General features: G+C 33.9%; 1 protein-coding gene and 1 long non-coding RNA gene across 2 annotated transcripts; one reads left to right on the top strand and one right to left on the bottom strand.

The window, feature by feature from the left end:
- The first annotated feature begins 6,747 nt into the window (after positions 1–6,747).
- On the top strand, positions 6,748–13,554 carry LOC133173021 (L-proline trans-4-hydroxylase-like). Its single transcript, XM_061307901.1, has 10 exons — positions 6,748–6,810; positions 6,966–7,001; positions 7,207–7,285; positions 8,499–8,580; positions 8,695–8,808; positions 9,928–10,019; positions 10,598–10,688; positions 10,835–10,964; positions 12,519–12,670; positions 13,106–13,554. The coding sequence occupies exons 2-10, from the start codon at positions 6,986–6,988 to the stop codon at positions 13,208–13,210; spliced, it is 861 nt and encodes a 286-aa protein (XP_061163885.1). The 5' UTR covers positions 6,748–6,810; positions 6,966–6,985; the 3' UTR covers positions 13,211–13,554.
- Positions 13,537–14,337, bottom strand: LOC133173022 (uncharacterized). The gene is made up of 2 exons (XR_009718987.1): positions 14,213–14,337; positions 13,537–13,777 (listed from the first exon to the last, which is right to left on the bottom strand). It is a non-coding gene; the product is annotated as an uncharacterized LOC133173022 (long non-coding RNA).
- Between the last annotated feature and the right edge of the window lie 553 nt (positions 14,338–14,890).

Raw genomic sequence — 14,890 nt, 5'->3', positions numbered from 1 at the left:
TGCATGCTTTAGTCCAGTATAACAAGAACCATAACATTCGAATCAGATAGTTATCCTCTAATCACTAATGTATGCATGAAATATGAAGATAAAGATCAGTAATAAAGCTCAAAAATCCATTGAAACAATACATATTTGGAGAAGAGCAAACACGGAACTCTAAAAACATCATATCAGGTGCCATGGAGGAGTAAGCATCCCCTTTCGATCGGACACATCCGCCGTATGCTTCTTATTAATTGTCATGATCGGACAAACGGAAAAATCTGTAGGCAATTCAGTGTGAAAATTATGAACTTACAATTTGTAAGAGAAACTTCAGTCAACATTCGGCTTAATGATGGATTGTTTTTGCTGACAAGGTCACTGTATCGATCATAGAATTTGCGAAAATGACTCTAAAGGATATTGTTGATATTCTTGTTTCATGTTGCATGTGAGTATATAATATAAGTTCATTTAAGACAGAAAGACAAGGTTATGTTACAGAAAGTATAGAATATTTAGCTTTCATGTTTTACAAAAGACATGAATACAAAACACACACATATGTTGAATAAACACAAGTGCCCCAAGTTTGGCCATTTCTAATCAAAAGGAAATAATATGAAGTGATTTCAACAAATATTGATATAAATCAAAAGAGGTCTGATCGAAGACAGTGACACCTTTGTCTATCTTGAAACAACTATGAGTAAAGAAGGATGGACGGAGAGGGAGATACAGAGAAGTCTGGAGTCATGCCAGAGTAGTCGGTAACAGACTCTACAAGATATGGTCAAACAGTCAACTTTCTAGAATAACCAAATTGAAGATCTTCAAGTCAAACGTAATATCTGTTTTGTTGTATGGCGCTGAAACATGGAAGATAAACAAAGGAAATGAAAAACTCCTTAACTCCTTACTCCATAAATGTTTGAGAAAGACAATGAGGACATTGAAAATCACCAATAAAAGAGTAAGAGAACTAGCAAACGTGGATAACATCAGAAAAATTATAAGAACCAGGAGATAGGAATGGATAGGGCATGTGCAGAGAATGAGAACAGATAGTCATACCAGAATATCATTGGACACCAGAGCAGGAGAAGAGGAAGACCAAAGGACACAGAACCGTAGAAAGGGAAAGGAAATGCTAAGTAACTTGTATTTATATGGTGGCCATGGAGTCATGCTATCGTCAAAGCCAAAGATAGATCAGAATGGAGAGGGTTCATCCATGGCCTGATTCTCCACAGGGAAGTATGGAATAAAGTCAACAATATATATATATATATATATATATATATATATATATATATATATATATATATATATATATATATATATATATATATATATATATATATATATATAACAAATAAGTAGAACTGTAAAAATGGATAAGCCTACTGCATATGTGTTTTGGCAGTTTCCCTTATATTTCTTTTTAAACCTTTTTTTTTTTTTACAGTAAATAAACTTTTTCGATATTAGAATAATATTTTTTCTGTAAATATGGGTGATATAACATTGTTTTAGCCGCCATGTTTCAATCTATATTTTTTTATTCGCCGTCTATAGAAATATAGGCGGCGGGCCTATTATCCAATGACAGATCGTCATTCTATTCAGAGGCAAAACAATTCTGTGCATCTTTCAATTTGTGTAATTTTGTTTATAGCTTTGTACATGTATAAATTTTTGTAATAAAAATATGTATACATTTTCCGCTTTAAAAATCTTGCGCTTTCCTTGGGCTCTTTATTTGATATATTTTTTAACTTAAAATATTAAATATTTTTGGCCGATTTGACGCTTTGCATCAATCTCAACTTTTTATGAATTGTCCTTCCCGTAATATTATGAATTCCATGATGCACAAAATATAGCCATTTACAACCACAATTAACGACAGGCATTTGAAACATGGATCGACTAACCCCCCCCCCCCCCACACACACACACACACACCTTACTTAATTAAAAAAAAGTAGTAAGAGCTTATAAAATCTCAAAAATCACATCAATATGTCGTTTTATGCAAGCATGCAGATAGAACGTTTTATCACACAGTACATGGCGAATCTCTGAACCTGTGAAAAAGTACAAATTTTAAATGAATCTGTTTGTATAGAACAAAATATGGATGTGATTAGAAATCTCATAATTTTGAGAAATTCTGGGCCCTTGCTATATTATTTTTTATTAATTGAGTGTGGGTAGGTGTAGGGATTGTATCCACACTTCCGGTGTCTGTGCTATTAACATATAACTACTCGTTCAATGTTATTCATAATTACTGTATTAAATATGAAGATAACGAGCAGTAATCAATCTCAAAAGTCTAATGAAACAATACAAATCTGGAGCAGAGCAAACACGGACCTCTAAAAACGTTAGAGGTGGGATCAGGTGCCATGTAGGAGTGACCATCCCTTGCTGACCGGTCACACAGCTTTCATTGCCGAGATCCTATTTTGTACAGAATTTCTGTGACCATGCTCAACACTTTACCAACAAATTACATGAAGAATGGCCTAGCTTGCTCTCCACATTAATAGCATGGCTGCATAGAAAAGGAATTTTGATGCTTAAGAATTTGTATATGAGTACTGTAGAGCCTGAGAAGTGAAGCGGTACCACGGTTAGACAAGTGGATGCCATCTCTCCACAAGAAAGGTGAACTCTAGTGTTTGAATGACTTGCTGGATTCAATTAACTGTTTACTCCTCACAAACATATCTAATGCACTTATTCACTTCTGTTACATTTGTATCCCGTCTTGGAATCAAATCGAGAAAAAAACCCCAATGATTTGATTTCTTCTCTTCAAATCAGCAACTATTTCTGCAAAGTCATTCTCAATTTCATCAATGTTGCGGAAATAAGCGACATCATTACCCCCCCCTGCCTAGATAATAACATATGGATGGAGGACACATCAAACCTCTGTTGTTTTGAACGAATATGTGCAATACGGGCACCTCGATTTGTACCTTCTTTCACACTTGGATCTAGGCTACGGGTTTTTATTCTTTGAAGAATTAATTATATTCCCTTGATACTGAGGATTTCTTGTAAAGTTGCATTATGTGTAGGGGATTGATATATTCTGACTAGCTCTGGAGATGTATAAATCTGGCATTTTCTTAATCATTGAAATGTTGTTTTTTTGTTTTTTGTGGGCTGGGGTTTTTTTTTCACACGGAACTGCGACTGATATCTGCATCTGTTGAAGTACTGGAGGTTCTTTTCTCAATAATAAAAGTACATTGGATGTGCCTTGAAATTCCACTTATTACTGGAAGTCCCTCGGTCGAATTTCCTTCTGTTTCATTTTCCCCCCAGAAATTTATGTAGAAGCATTAGAACATGGCTTGCTTGTTCTGCTTCTATTAGCTGCTTCTTCAGGATTTCAACTTCTTTGGTGTTAAGCATTTTCACAGTCTCGGAAAGATGTTTTAAATTTCCGCGCTTTTTACATTGGTCGCATCCCATCTCAATATTTGATTCGTTCGTTCTCTTAGAGGGCCTTGGGGTCGAGGTACAGTTCGGCTGATCAGAGTCGCTGTGGCCATTAATAAGGTTGACTATTATATATAGTATTTCATTCAGAACTTAAGTCATTCCTGTACCATTAAAAAGCACCAGCTCCTTGAATTAGAATCCTATTTGTGCTTCTGTAAATCGTTACAGTTACTAAGACGCACAAAAATTTGTACATGCATCATTTCTCTTATTATTCCCATGAAATGAAAGCATTTTATGAAGCACAGATAAAACAAATTCATTCTGCTGGCCATCATTTTCTTTTTCTTTGTTAATCTCAACCTGAAGAAAGTCGGGTATACTCACTGATCGGGTAAGGTCCAGTTCATTATTTGTGACATTAAATGATTGTGATAATCCCCTAAATGGGTTTAGAATTGATTTTAAGAGACTAGAATTTACATTAAGGTCCATCATTTTTTTAATCATTTTAACTTAAAATAAAAATCCTCCTTTAACAACACATGCAGTCTCCAAACAATATTATTCTATTCATATAACACCAATCCTTACCCATACATATTTCAATTTTCTTTTTTTTTAATTTCGTCTTCAGAAAAATGGACGAGTTGAAATTTTGATAGAAATATTAAAGCGTTCATATATGTCTAAAACTCTACAAAAAAGTTTCCAAGTTCTGCGGTTCAAAGGTCATTAGAAAGGTTAAAGTTTATGACAGAGACAAAGAATGACAGATGGTCAGAAGGAGAAAAACAATATATTCCCGATTTGTGATCTCGGGGCATAAAAAACTCCGTGTTAAATTATGCTGTGAAACTGTATTGTTTCTACGTTGTCTTTAAAGTATATTCTCTAGTTACCAGTACTGTTTCAAATACAATGCAATTAAAATACAATTTTATAATGGAAAACAGCTTATATAGGACAAAGAAAACTTAAATCTATATTCTTGAAACAAAAAGGTACTAAAAAGATATAAGTTTTTTTTTTCTGAAAACGATGGCAATTTTGAATTCATACTGTCTGCTTCGACTTTCTTTTCTTTTTTATGTCAAGTTTGGAACGACTGGTCTTGTTGGAAGTCGGTTTGGGTTGAACACTTTTTCCTTTTCGTAAGCATTTTCCATACACTAAGATACATATAATTGATACAAGTTATATAAAAATCATATCCAATACGGTTATTATCATCAGAAATATTTCATACCCTTCTATGTCTTCTGTGTCAGAAATCACAAGTGGGTGTACAAAGATGAACAGGGCATTAATGAAGGACGTTAATTTGAATACAATAAAAATTCTCATCCAGTAGCGATTAACACTGACGTTACAGCAGAATTCCATCAACGACACAACGCTGGCAAATATCAGCACAGCGATGACGTACACTCCAAAGAGCACCTGTCCGAACCAGTGATCAAGGTGAAGGCCATTTGTGTTGATACTCATGATGCTGAGTTCTACGGCGTCAATAATGTATCCTATCCAAATCCTAGCCAGGAAGCAAGTTTTCTTTTCAAACTTATGACATGCATTAGCAAGACTTTTCAAAATAATAAAAGTGATATCCAAAATATCTATGACGTCTGAACTTCCGCTCTCCAAGTCCACGCTGTCCAAACAAGGCAAATTCACTTCTAATTTGCAACATCCTTTAAGTGGCATGGTACTGGAACAGCAACGAGTGAAATTTGAGCAATGAAAGAGGAAAGTTACGAACAGGTGTCTTTACCTTACCCGGGGATTAAATGCAGGAGACAAGATTCGGTCTTCGTGGGTATTTAACAAAAATACTTATCATTACCTGTTAACATTAATACTTACTAAAATAGATAATATTGGTATTGAGAATTTTTATTTACACAATAGTTGTCTTTATTTTAAATAGATATCGTTTTGCAGATTTAAGTCGGCTTATTTGTTATACAAACAGGCTATAGAATTGAAGATTATGTTTATTTTTGAAATTATCAGAGTATTTTGACTTAAGCGGTTTGAAAATTTATTTATATGAATTTATTCTGATATTGATGGGTTTTTTTTTTTTCTTTTTATCTTCCATGAAGACCAGGGCAAACATGCATGGCAGATTTGAGTAAAGATTTATTCTTTCTTCATAGGAAAATAGTCACGGAAAAAAATGTTTTAACCTCAAACTTTATTTCAAAAGACAGTGACGCAAAAACGGTTGACAATAGAATCGTTGCATAAACCGTGCAAATTTTGTTTTACCTTTTTTGAGGTCGGTCACTGTTCGTTATCTTCGCCTTTTTCATTTATGGAGAAAAAATCATTTTCGTCTGCCGCAAAACGAAAATATTGCTTCACTTCTTTCTCTTACTGTACGCGTGCGCAGAAAAGTTGAAGAAACCACCCCAAAAAATGAATGAATTGACCTTGACATGCACGATAATAACGATAAATATTCCATAAGCCCGATCAAGACAAAAGGGCTCACAGCAGGTATGGCTTTCAGCGGTGGATGCCGATTCCTCCATGGCACCTGATCGCAACTCAGAGGACCGTGCTTGCTGTTTGATCCCCGCGAAATGTAATGTAATGTAATGTATAATTAGACTAATATAATTAGACTTTTTAGAATGATTACTGTTATTCGTTATCTTTACATTTCATGGGTATATTTATGTACAGAGAGAAATTACCACACAATTAAAATTATTTTTTTTACAATAAGTGCATAATTCCAGGCCCGTAGCAACGTTCCAAAGGGGGAGGGGGGCAACTTCAAAAAATCTGACAAGCAAAAAAAGAATGATAATAAAAAAAAAAAATGAAAAACCTATTTGCTGTCCAAATCCGGGAATTTGTCTGTGCTCAACCTTACAACATCAAAAAGTGTGTGTATATGGGGGAGGGGGGGGGGGCAACCAGCATCTCGAGGAATATTTACTACAGTTATAGCTATACTCCGAAAAAAGTGTCTCTCCACTTTTTATTATGCACGGGTCTGTGTTCTACATCTTTTTAAGTACTTCGAGTACTTTGATTCCTGTTTTTTTTTTTTTTTTTTTTTTTTTTTTTTTTTTTTTTTTTACAACTAAGAGATAATCGTTCGTCATGTGATACGTATTATTAGGTTTTAAAAAGCCTCATAAGTAAATAAACAAGAGCGTTAACTAGGTAAGTCTTGATTTCAACTTTTCACCTTAATCTCAATTAAAATTGTCGCAATTTTAGTTGCATTTCTGATTATCTTCTTCAATGTAACTTTTATTTTGAAAAAAAAGGGTCCATAAAGAAGCAGTGATCGGAGGGTGTACATCAGCAGGAAAGTGTTTTTCTTCCCTAACTGACGAAGTAATGTAAACAAAGGCCCTGAGTGCCACTGACATTTTATCTTCAGTATCCACTTGATCTATGAACAATTTGTATAATGTATATGATAAAGTTACATATCATATATTCGTAATTATACGTATTTAAAGAATCTCTGCATATAATTTTTATTGTAGGACCTCAGCGACGAAAAGTTATGGATCGACATTCAGGTAGGATTTTTTTTTCTCCAAAAATTTATCCTTGATAAAATGTGTCAAAATTCATGTGTAATTTGAAGTGATGAAACTCGATTTATTTGGAAAACTTATTTTAAAAGTTAATATTCGACGTTATGAAATGGACCATTTTGGCAATATTTTGTAATATATGTCATTTGTTTCTTCATTTGTATTTCATTAAGATATGTTTTTACAGAGTACGAATACACCGACAATTTTAAGCTTTCCGAGCAGGCGAAAAGGGACTTTGAAGAATATGGATATATCCTTATCCGGTGAGATTAGATAATTTATTCAGATACATGCCAGATCATACCCACACTCATGATAAAGAATATATTGATATACCGTAGAACCTTGATGCATATTGATAAAGATCCGATTTTTGTAATATGTATGCTCTGTATGTATTTACATGTAAGGAATGTTTTTTTAAAAGTTCTATGTGAGTTATTTGGTGTGTAAATCACACAGACTTGTCACATAGGCATATTTCATGAAGCGCGCTAGCATTCCTTATATTTACATTTTACATGCTTAAATGCACCAAAAATACTCAATGTTTGAATTTCTCGCTGCACTATATCGTCATATTTTTATTAACGTCTCTGTAGCCTCATTGTGACGTCACTTTAGCCCGAGTTTCTCCTTGTATATTTCTACGCGTGAGTATACACAAAAATGGCTTTCAAATCAATTTCACAGTTGGCTTAGTAGAAAAACACAGCAAATGTAAACATATACATGTATATGTAATCATTTTAATGTGATAAATTACACCCTAGCTGTGTATACCTCAGTTTACCGGTCTAACTATGAGTAGTGACCCCAGTGGAAAGATGACCAGATGGTCCAGGCACCAGCTTAACAGAAAATCAGTGTGTGATGCTCTAGTAACGTATCTACATGTTTTATTTGTTTGTTGTTTAACGTCCCTCTCTCGAGTTTTTACTCATATGGAGACGCCACCACTTGCCGGTGGATGGCTACAAATTTTGACCTATACTTGGCACTCAAGGCCATTGAGCAGTGAGGGATCTTTTTCATGCCAGCACCTACTGCGACACGGGACCTCGGTTTATACGGTCTCATCCGAAGGACCGGTCTCCACGTCCCGCAGTGGGATTCGAACCCCCGACGTAAGGATAAACTCCATACTCCACGACTCTAGAGCAGACGCTCTAACCATAGAGCAGACTCTCTAACCACTGCGCCACGCGGGCGACTATCTATATGTAGTATACTCTTCAAAAAAAATAAAGAAAAAAAAAGAAACGAAAGGTAATGTCGATTGATACTGTCCTTAGAAATGGAAGTAATCCTTATAGCATAACAAGAGTTTATTGTTAATATTCAAACAATTTAAATAATTGAAACATATGACAGCAGCAAAATTTAAATATAGATCTACAAAGTGCACTTTTTCTGGGATATAGTGATTAATTCGATACTTGAAAATTTAAAAAAGAAAATAACATCTAATCTTAGGGGTTTACTTGACAAAGAAGAGGTTAAAAGAGTACTGAAAGTACTGGAGGGCAGTGACGCAATGATGAAAGAAAACTATGAGGTAATTTACTTAAAAAACCAAAAACAACATATTTTTCTATTACTAAATCAAATCAATTATTAAAAAAAAAAATAATTATATAAAAATACAAGTATTTAACTAAACATTACATAGGTTGAAGAAGTAAATAAGGCAAAGAAGACGCAACGAATTATTTGGTCGCACCCTGGTTCTGACGTCACAGGAATGGTAGCTCGCAGCGAAAAAGTTGCAGGAACATGCGAACAGGTACACTATATAAATGCATATCTTTAAAATGAACTTGTACTTGTATTAATTAAGTAATGTGTTTAGTTAATGATTTTACAAAGGTGTTTCTAGTTAATCTTTAATTTCTCTCATTAGAGATTCTTTAAAAATAATGAACACTGTTTAACTCATTCTTTATATGTTGCTACATTTTTAGTGTAAAACCAATTACTGTGTTCAAAGAATACGTGCCGCCTAAGGATACTTCATTGTAGTATCGGAAAAGATAAATTATTCTTATAGGATTCAATTTAAAAAATCTTTTATTATCTATATGAAACCCATCAGGAAAAAAAATCCTGAAAGCTGAAAACTAATTATAGAAATACAATGTACATTGATCATAAAATATACTCATTCACTTGATACTATGCACAATCTGTAGTTTTCTGTTCAGTTTATGAACTTTAATTTTATTTGAAATATTTATTTGTCTTGCTAATAACTTACAAATTGCTTTAGTAATTTATGCATAATTACATTTATCCCTGTAATCCAGGAAAATATGTTTATATAATCCGTTTTATGCCTCGATATACGAACATTCTTTATTGAAGAAATATTCAATTGACGAAGCGATCCCGACGGATTCGTAAATTTTGAAAACTTTGCTGTTAATTTATTTATCTTTAAACCATGAACAAAATGAAATCTCTAGCAGTTAGTTTACATCAATCTATTGACTGATATGTTTTACTTATATATGTAAATTGCCCAATTATAAGGCTAATAATCATGCCAGGATCCGTGCATTCAGAAAGATCCCGAGACATTGTTAAATGTTGTTAAATAATGTTAAATACTGCACATATTTGTCAAAAGGACGAACTTGAATGTACCATTACAACTCTACGTCATGATTATCTCTAAACTAAAATATACATGTATCATTTAAAGGAGATGAAATTTGAAATTGAGTAAGAGGCTTTCATTTAATATGTGACTTTTCTGGACAGACAACCAGACAAACGGAGAGACACAGGACAAAATGATTCCTATGTGTCCGCCATGCCAAGTAGACGACACAAAAATATACGTATCTAAAGAAGTACTAAAATAAAACAAGAAGAATATTTTGTATGAAGTACTTTATTTTAGCTTTTAGGAGGAGAGGTGTATCATTATCATGGGAAGATGATACTGAAAGGGGCACAGAAGGGAGCCCAGCACCTGTGGCACCAAGATTATGGGTAAATATCAAACATTCATTCAGTTATTGAAGTATTGCTATTCTAAGATTACAGGTAAGTAATTATATTACAGGTCAGCATCTAATTTTTAAAGTTTGCAATGCTTGCTTTAAGATTGTCTTCTATACTAAGAGTACACGAAAGTACTAAATTTTAATAACCAAATTAGATACCAAGATGGTGAGAAGATATCAAATCTTATACCAAAAATAAAGGGTCCGTTAGTTTCAAAGTTTGCTGTTAAATTATGCAAAAAATCATGCCACGATTTAAGGGTAACTAGGGAATGTACAATGTAGATAAAGAATAAGAATAGATATCGTATTTTAAAACAAGTTCACTGATAAAATCAAGAATACAGATAAGTATAGGATGTTTAGTACCGTAGTTTACAGTAAGAATATGGGAAATTAAAAAAGGAGAAGATGGTGACAGGAATATTTGTTTCTTTTTTTCTTTTGAGGATTGGATTTGCTGAAGCACTTGTTTATTCTAAATATGCATCCACGTTTATAAGTGCTACTCATTACCCAGAGATCTATTTTACAGCATACGAATGTATTCTTATATTGCTTTAGATATTGGTACAACAACGGTTGCCTGTTCCCTGATATGATGACGGTTTTTATTCCATTGGATCCTTGCAGGAAAGAAAATGGCTGCTTACAGGTTACTCAAATCCCCCTCCCCCGCAAAAAAAACTTCCTTTAATTTATCACAAGCATTTATTGATATGGATTTCGAAACAAAGTACAGTAAATAATACACTGTAGAAATATGAAACAAGTGACTGAAACAAACATAATGTTTTTAAGATACTGGAGGGTTCTCATAAATGTGGCAGGATTGACCATCATCCTGTTCTGAAGCAGGCCGAGGCGGACCTATCACGGGTGGAAGAACTCAAGAAGACTTGTCCTCACATGTTTGTTGAAATGGATCCAGGTCTTAAAATAATACTCTAATCCATAACAAGTCAAATAATGCTCTAATCAATAGCGAAGTAAGATAATGCTCTAATCCATAACAGGTCAAACAATGCTCTAATCCATGACAAAGTAAAAAAAATGCTCTAAAACATAGTGAAGTAAAATAATGCTCTAATCTATAACGAGTAAAATATTGCTCAAATCCATAGGAGAGTAAAATAATGCTCTAATCCATAACAGGTCAAAAAATGCTCCAATCCATAACAGGTCCAATAATGCTCTAATCCATTACCAGTAAAACAAAGCTCTAATCCATTACAAAAAAAAATAATGTTCTAATCTATAACAAGTAAAATAATGCTCTAATCCATAACAAGTCAAATAATGCTCTAATCCATAACAAAGTAAAAAAAAATGCTTTAATACATAGTGAAGTAAAATAATGCTCTAATCTATAACGAGTAAAATATTGCTCTAATCCATAGCAGAGTAAAATAATGCCTTAATCCATAACAAGTCAAAAATGCTCTAATCCATAACAGGTCCAATAATGCTCTAATCCATTACCAGTAAAACAAAGCTCTAATCCATAACAAAAAAAATGTTCTAATCCATAACAAGTAAAATAATGCTCTTATCCATAAGAAGTAAAACATGAAACATGGTTTCAGGTCTTAAAATAATGCTGTAATCTATAACGAAGTCAAATAATGTTCTAATCTATAACAAGTAAAATAATTTTCTATTCCATAACAAGTAAAACAATACTCTATATCCATAACAAGTAAAATAATACTTAATCCATAACAAAGTAAATAATGTTCTAATCCATCCAGGCATCTCTTGTCATACCCGCTTTGTGCTTCTTTTCATGGAATCCGTAGAAATTATGGCCTTAGAATTTTGCATGCAAAAGGTCAGTCAATATTCAATATAATGATAGATTGTATATGCTAACAAGTCAATGTATCGACCATAGAATATGAGAAGTGTTGACTTAAAGCAAGATTGTTGATATCCTTGCATCATTGTCTTATCTGACAGTAGCCTGCTACCTTAAAAAAAATGTATGTTCTTGCATATCAAAACAAATTGTAGACATAAACACTTTATATAGGTGATAATAGCATATTGAAGTTGACGATAAAAAAGTCATCACGTTTATCATAAAGATTAGTTCTTAGTTTTCCATCAATATCTTTCTCTAGATCTAATAAAACATCCAAATATGAAACGGATGTGTCAGACTCTGTGATGTCTTTTATTTCGAGTTCAGTGGTATATATCGAATTAACGTACATGTAGGAATCAAACTGAATACTATTAATAATAAAACGTCGTCGATATTAAATCTCGAAAGTCATAGCAAGCTATATCTTCTATGTTTTCAGGTTGTTTTGAATAAATTCTTCTTCAAACAATGTCAAAAGTATTCAAAAACAGGTCTGCTAAATCACACAAGTAGAATTACGGGCCATTTCACTTAATTGAATTTTTGCAAAATAAGTGTCAAATAATACTTTATAGATTTAGAAAACAAATTGTTAAGTTTTAAATATTCTTTCTGAAGGTGATGCCCTGTTTTTCCATTGCAATGTGCTACATCATAGTTCTGATAACAACAGTGACATGCGCAGATGGGTGTACATCTGTACTTACAATAAAGCCAGCAATGACCCAGTCATTGAACATCATCACCCAAGATACACCCCACTTACCAAGGTCGGTATAGGTCAGGAATCCATTTGCATTGTGTCAGGAATCCATATCAATTGTGCAGAGAATTCAAATACGTCCTGTCAGGAATTCGTTTACAGCTTGTTCAAAAATGAAAGAATACTTCATTTTATTTTATTCAAAGTCTTCGTTACACAGCAATTCTCTCTTGTTCTTAATTTTTTTTTAATCTATAATGCAAATATGAAGAAGTTCATGATATTTGAAAACATTGTAAGACTTATACAAGGTAGATGTGAATTCAGTAAAATCAGACGTTATAGTGCTGATTAATTACAGTGAAAATGATAAAGTAGATCGTCAAGAGAAAAGCCCAAGTTTTAAAGTATAGCATGATGGACTTTAATAGAGAAATGTGGTAGAGTTTTAAGATGTTGGTATGTTCTTTACTGAATGACACTAAGAAATATTGCCTCACAGGTTCCCAACTCTGCAATCAAGGAGTGTACCAACTTCACGGACATGAGTGGAAAGGACTTCATCCGCCCTAACCGTAATGCAACACTGACGGAACACATAAAGTGATAACAAACGTTTAACTTCACTGTCTTGAGGATATACCCATATATTTACTCAAGTTTTTTTTTTAAGAGAAAGAAAAATAATGAAAATCTCTTGTTAAAATGGTTGTGAAGACTTTTGAAAATATTGATTAATTTTTTTGGTCAAAACTAGCCAAAATACGCATGTAAGCTTCAATAATGGGCATACAAGACTCTCTCTGTCTCTCTTATGTGTGTGGTGTGTTTTCTGTATATTTCGAGAGATACATACTTCTTTAGTGTCACTGGTGTATTACTACTGTAATTTTTCAATCTGTTCTAAAGTTAATATTAATCTAATAAAATAAATTATGAATTTACACAAAATTTATTGAGTTAACTAAAATGAATTCCGTAACAAACAACCGATCAGGATTTGGAATACAGAGTAGATGAATCGGGCAGTAAGCCCTGATTACATTTGTTAGAGGTACAGCAGAAATGACACGTGTAATCTCCACTGACTGGCACGTGACCATAGTTGGTACAGTGGTCCTGATCTGACGTCTGAGACAACCACTGGTTCCTGCATACAGTCTCGTTCACACACCTGCTCCAAGAAAAGAAATGGACAAATAGAGGATTATTAGAATATTCAACATACCCAGTATGTACTTTATGCAAGTAAGTAAGAGCCGTTATTGACCATTTTAACGATACCAAGAACATTATGAGCCCCCCAGCCCCCCCCCCCCCCCCCCCGCGTCACCACAACTGAGAATTAAGTCCAGAAACATAAAATGTTCATAATGAACAACAAAGTTTATAAATGCAATTGTACGTAAAAGGACGGATCAAATTTGGTCCTTGTTAGATACCTTCCCTTTTATTTCTAATGGTAAAGATATAAACATGCATTCAATGATTCTACACCCCCCCCCCCCCCACCCCCTCAATTAGGCCCTTCTCTCTAGAATACTTTCTGATCTTTTATAAATATCACCTTTATCGTTAAAACAGATAATATGCTAGTACAATTTTTCACCTTTTGAAGACCCTCACGTTACTATGGCTATGTACTATGTCCGTCATGCAGTAATTATTGTTTCCTGAACAAGAAACAGTGGGGCCAATGTATACACTCCGGGTATCACAAGGAATGTCTTTGTTATAGTCGCCACACACTTGACAGTGAATAGATGCTGTAAAAGTAATAATAACTAGAGCGAGCTCGTTGCAAAGCAACGAATAGGTCTTCCGTTGGAGCTGCGGAAGGAAGAAGTGACCTTGAGTCAAGGTCATGCAACATTCTAAAGTTATACATGTAAGCAATCTTGTAAGGGGAAGCAACTTAAAATATTTCGCTAGGAAAAACTGTAAAGGAATGTACGTGACCTTGAACATTCCAAATGACCAAATGACAAGCCATGTCACACTCTCGTCATAAAACCCAATCTGTGTGTTACCGACTTGAAAAGTTCACAGTGACACGCCATGTTCTTTTAGTCCATACATACAGTCAAAACATCTTATCCTTAGTGACCTTGAGTCAAGGCCATGTCACACTCTGCATGATACCAGCAATGTTTAACTAGTACAAATACGGTAGCGAAATTACAGTTTCTCTGTCAGTGACCTTGACTCGACCAAATGACCTTGCATCAAGACCATAACACACACTGGTTAAGAGCAATCCCAGTCTGAGTTTCTGAATGGATAAGTT

The sequence above is a fragment of the Saccostrea echinata genome, unplaced genomic scaffold, assembly GCF_033153115.1.
Source record: "Saccostrea echinata isolate AGI-Se365-2 ecotype Australia unplaced genomic scaffold, CSIRO_AGI_Sech_v1 ptg000056l, whole genome shotgun sequence".
Classification (NCBI taxonomy): domain Eukaryota; kingdom Metazoa; phylum Mollusca; class Bivalvia; order Ostreida; family Ostreidae; genus Saccostrea; species Saccostrea echinata.
This window is presented reverse-complemented; position numbering and strand designations above follow the sequence as displayed.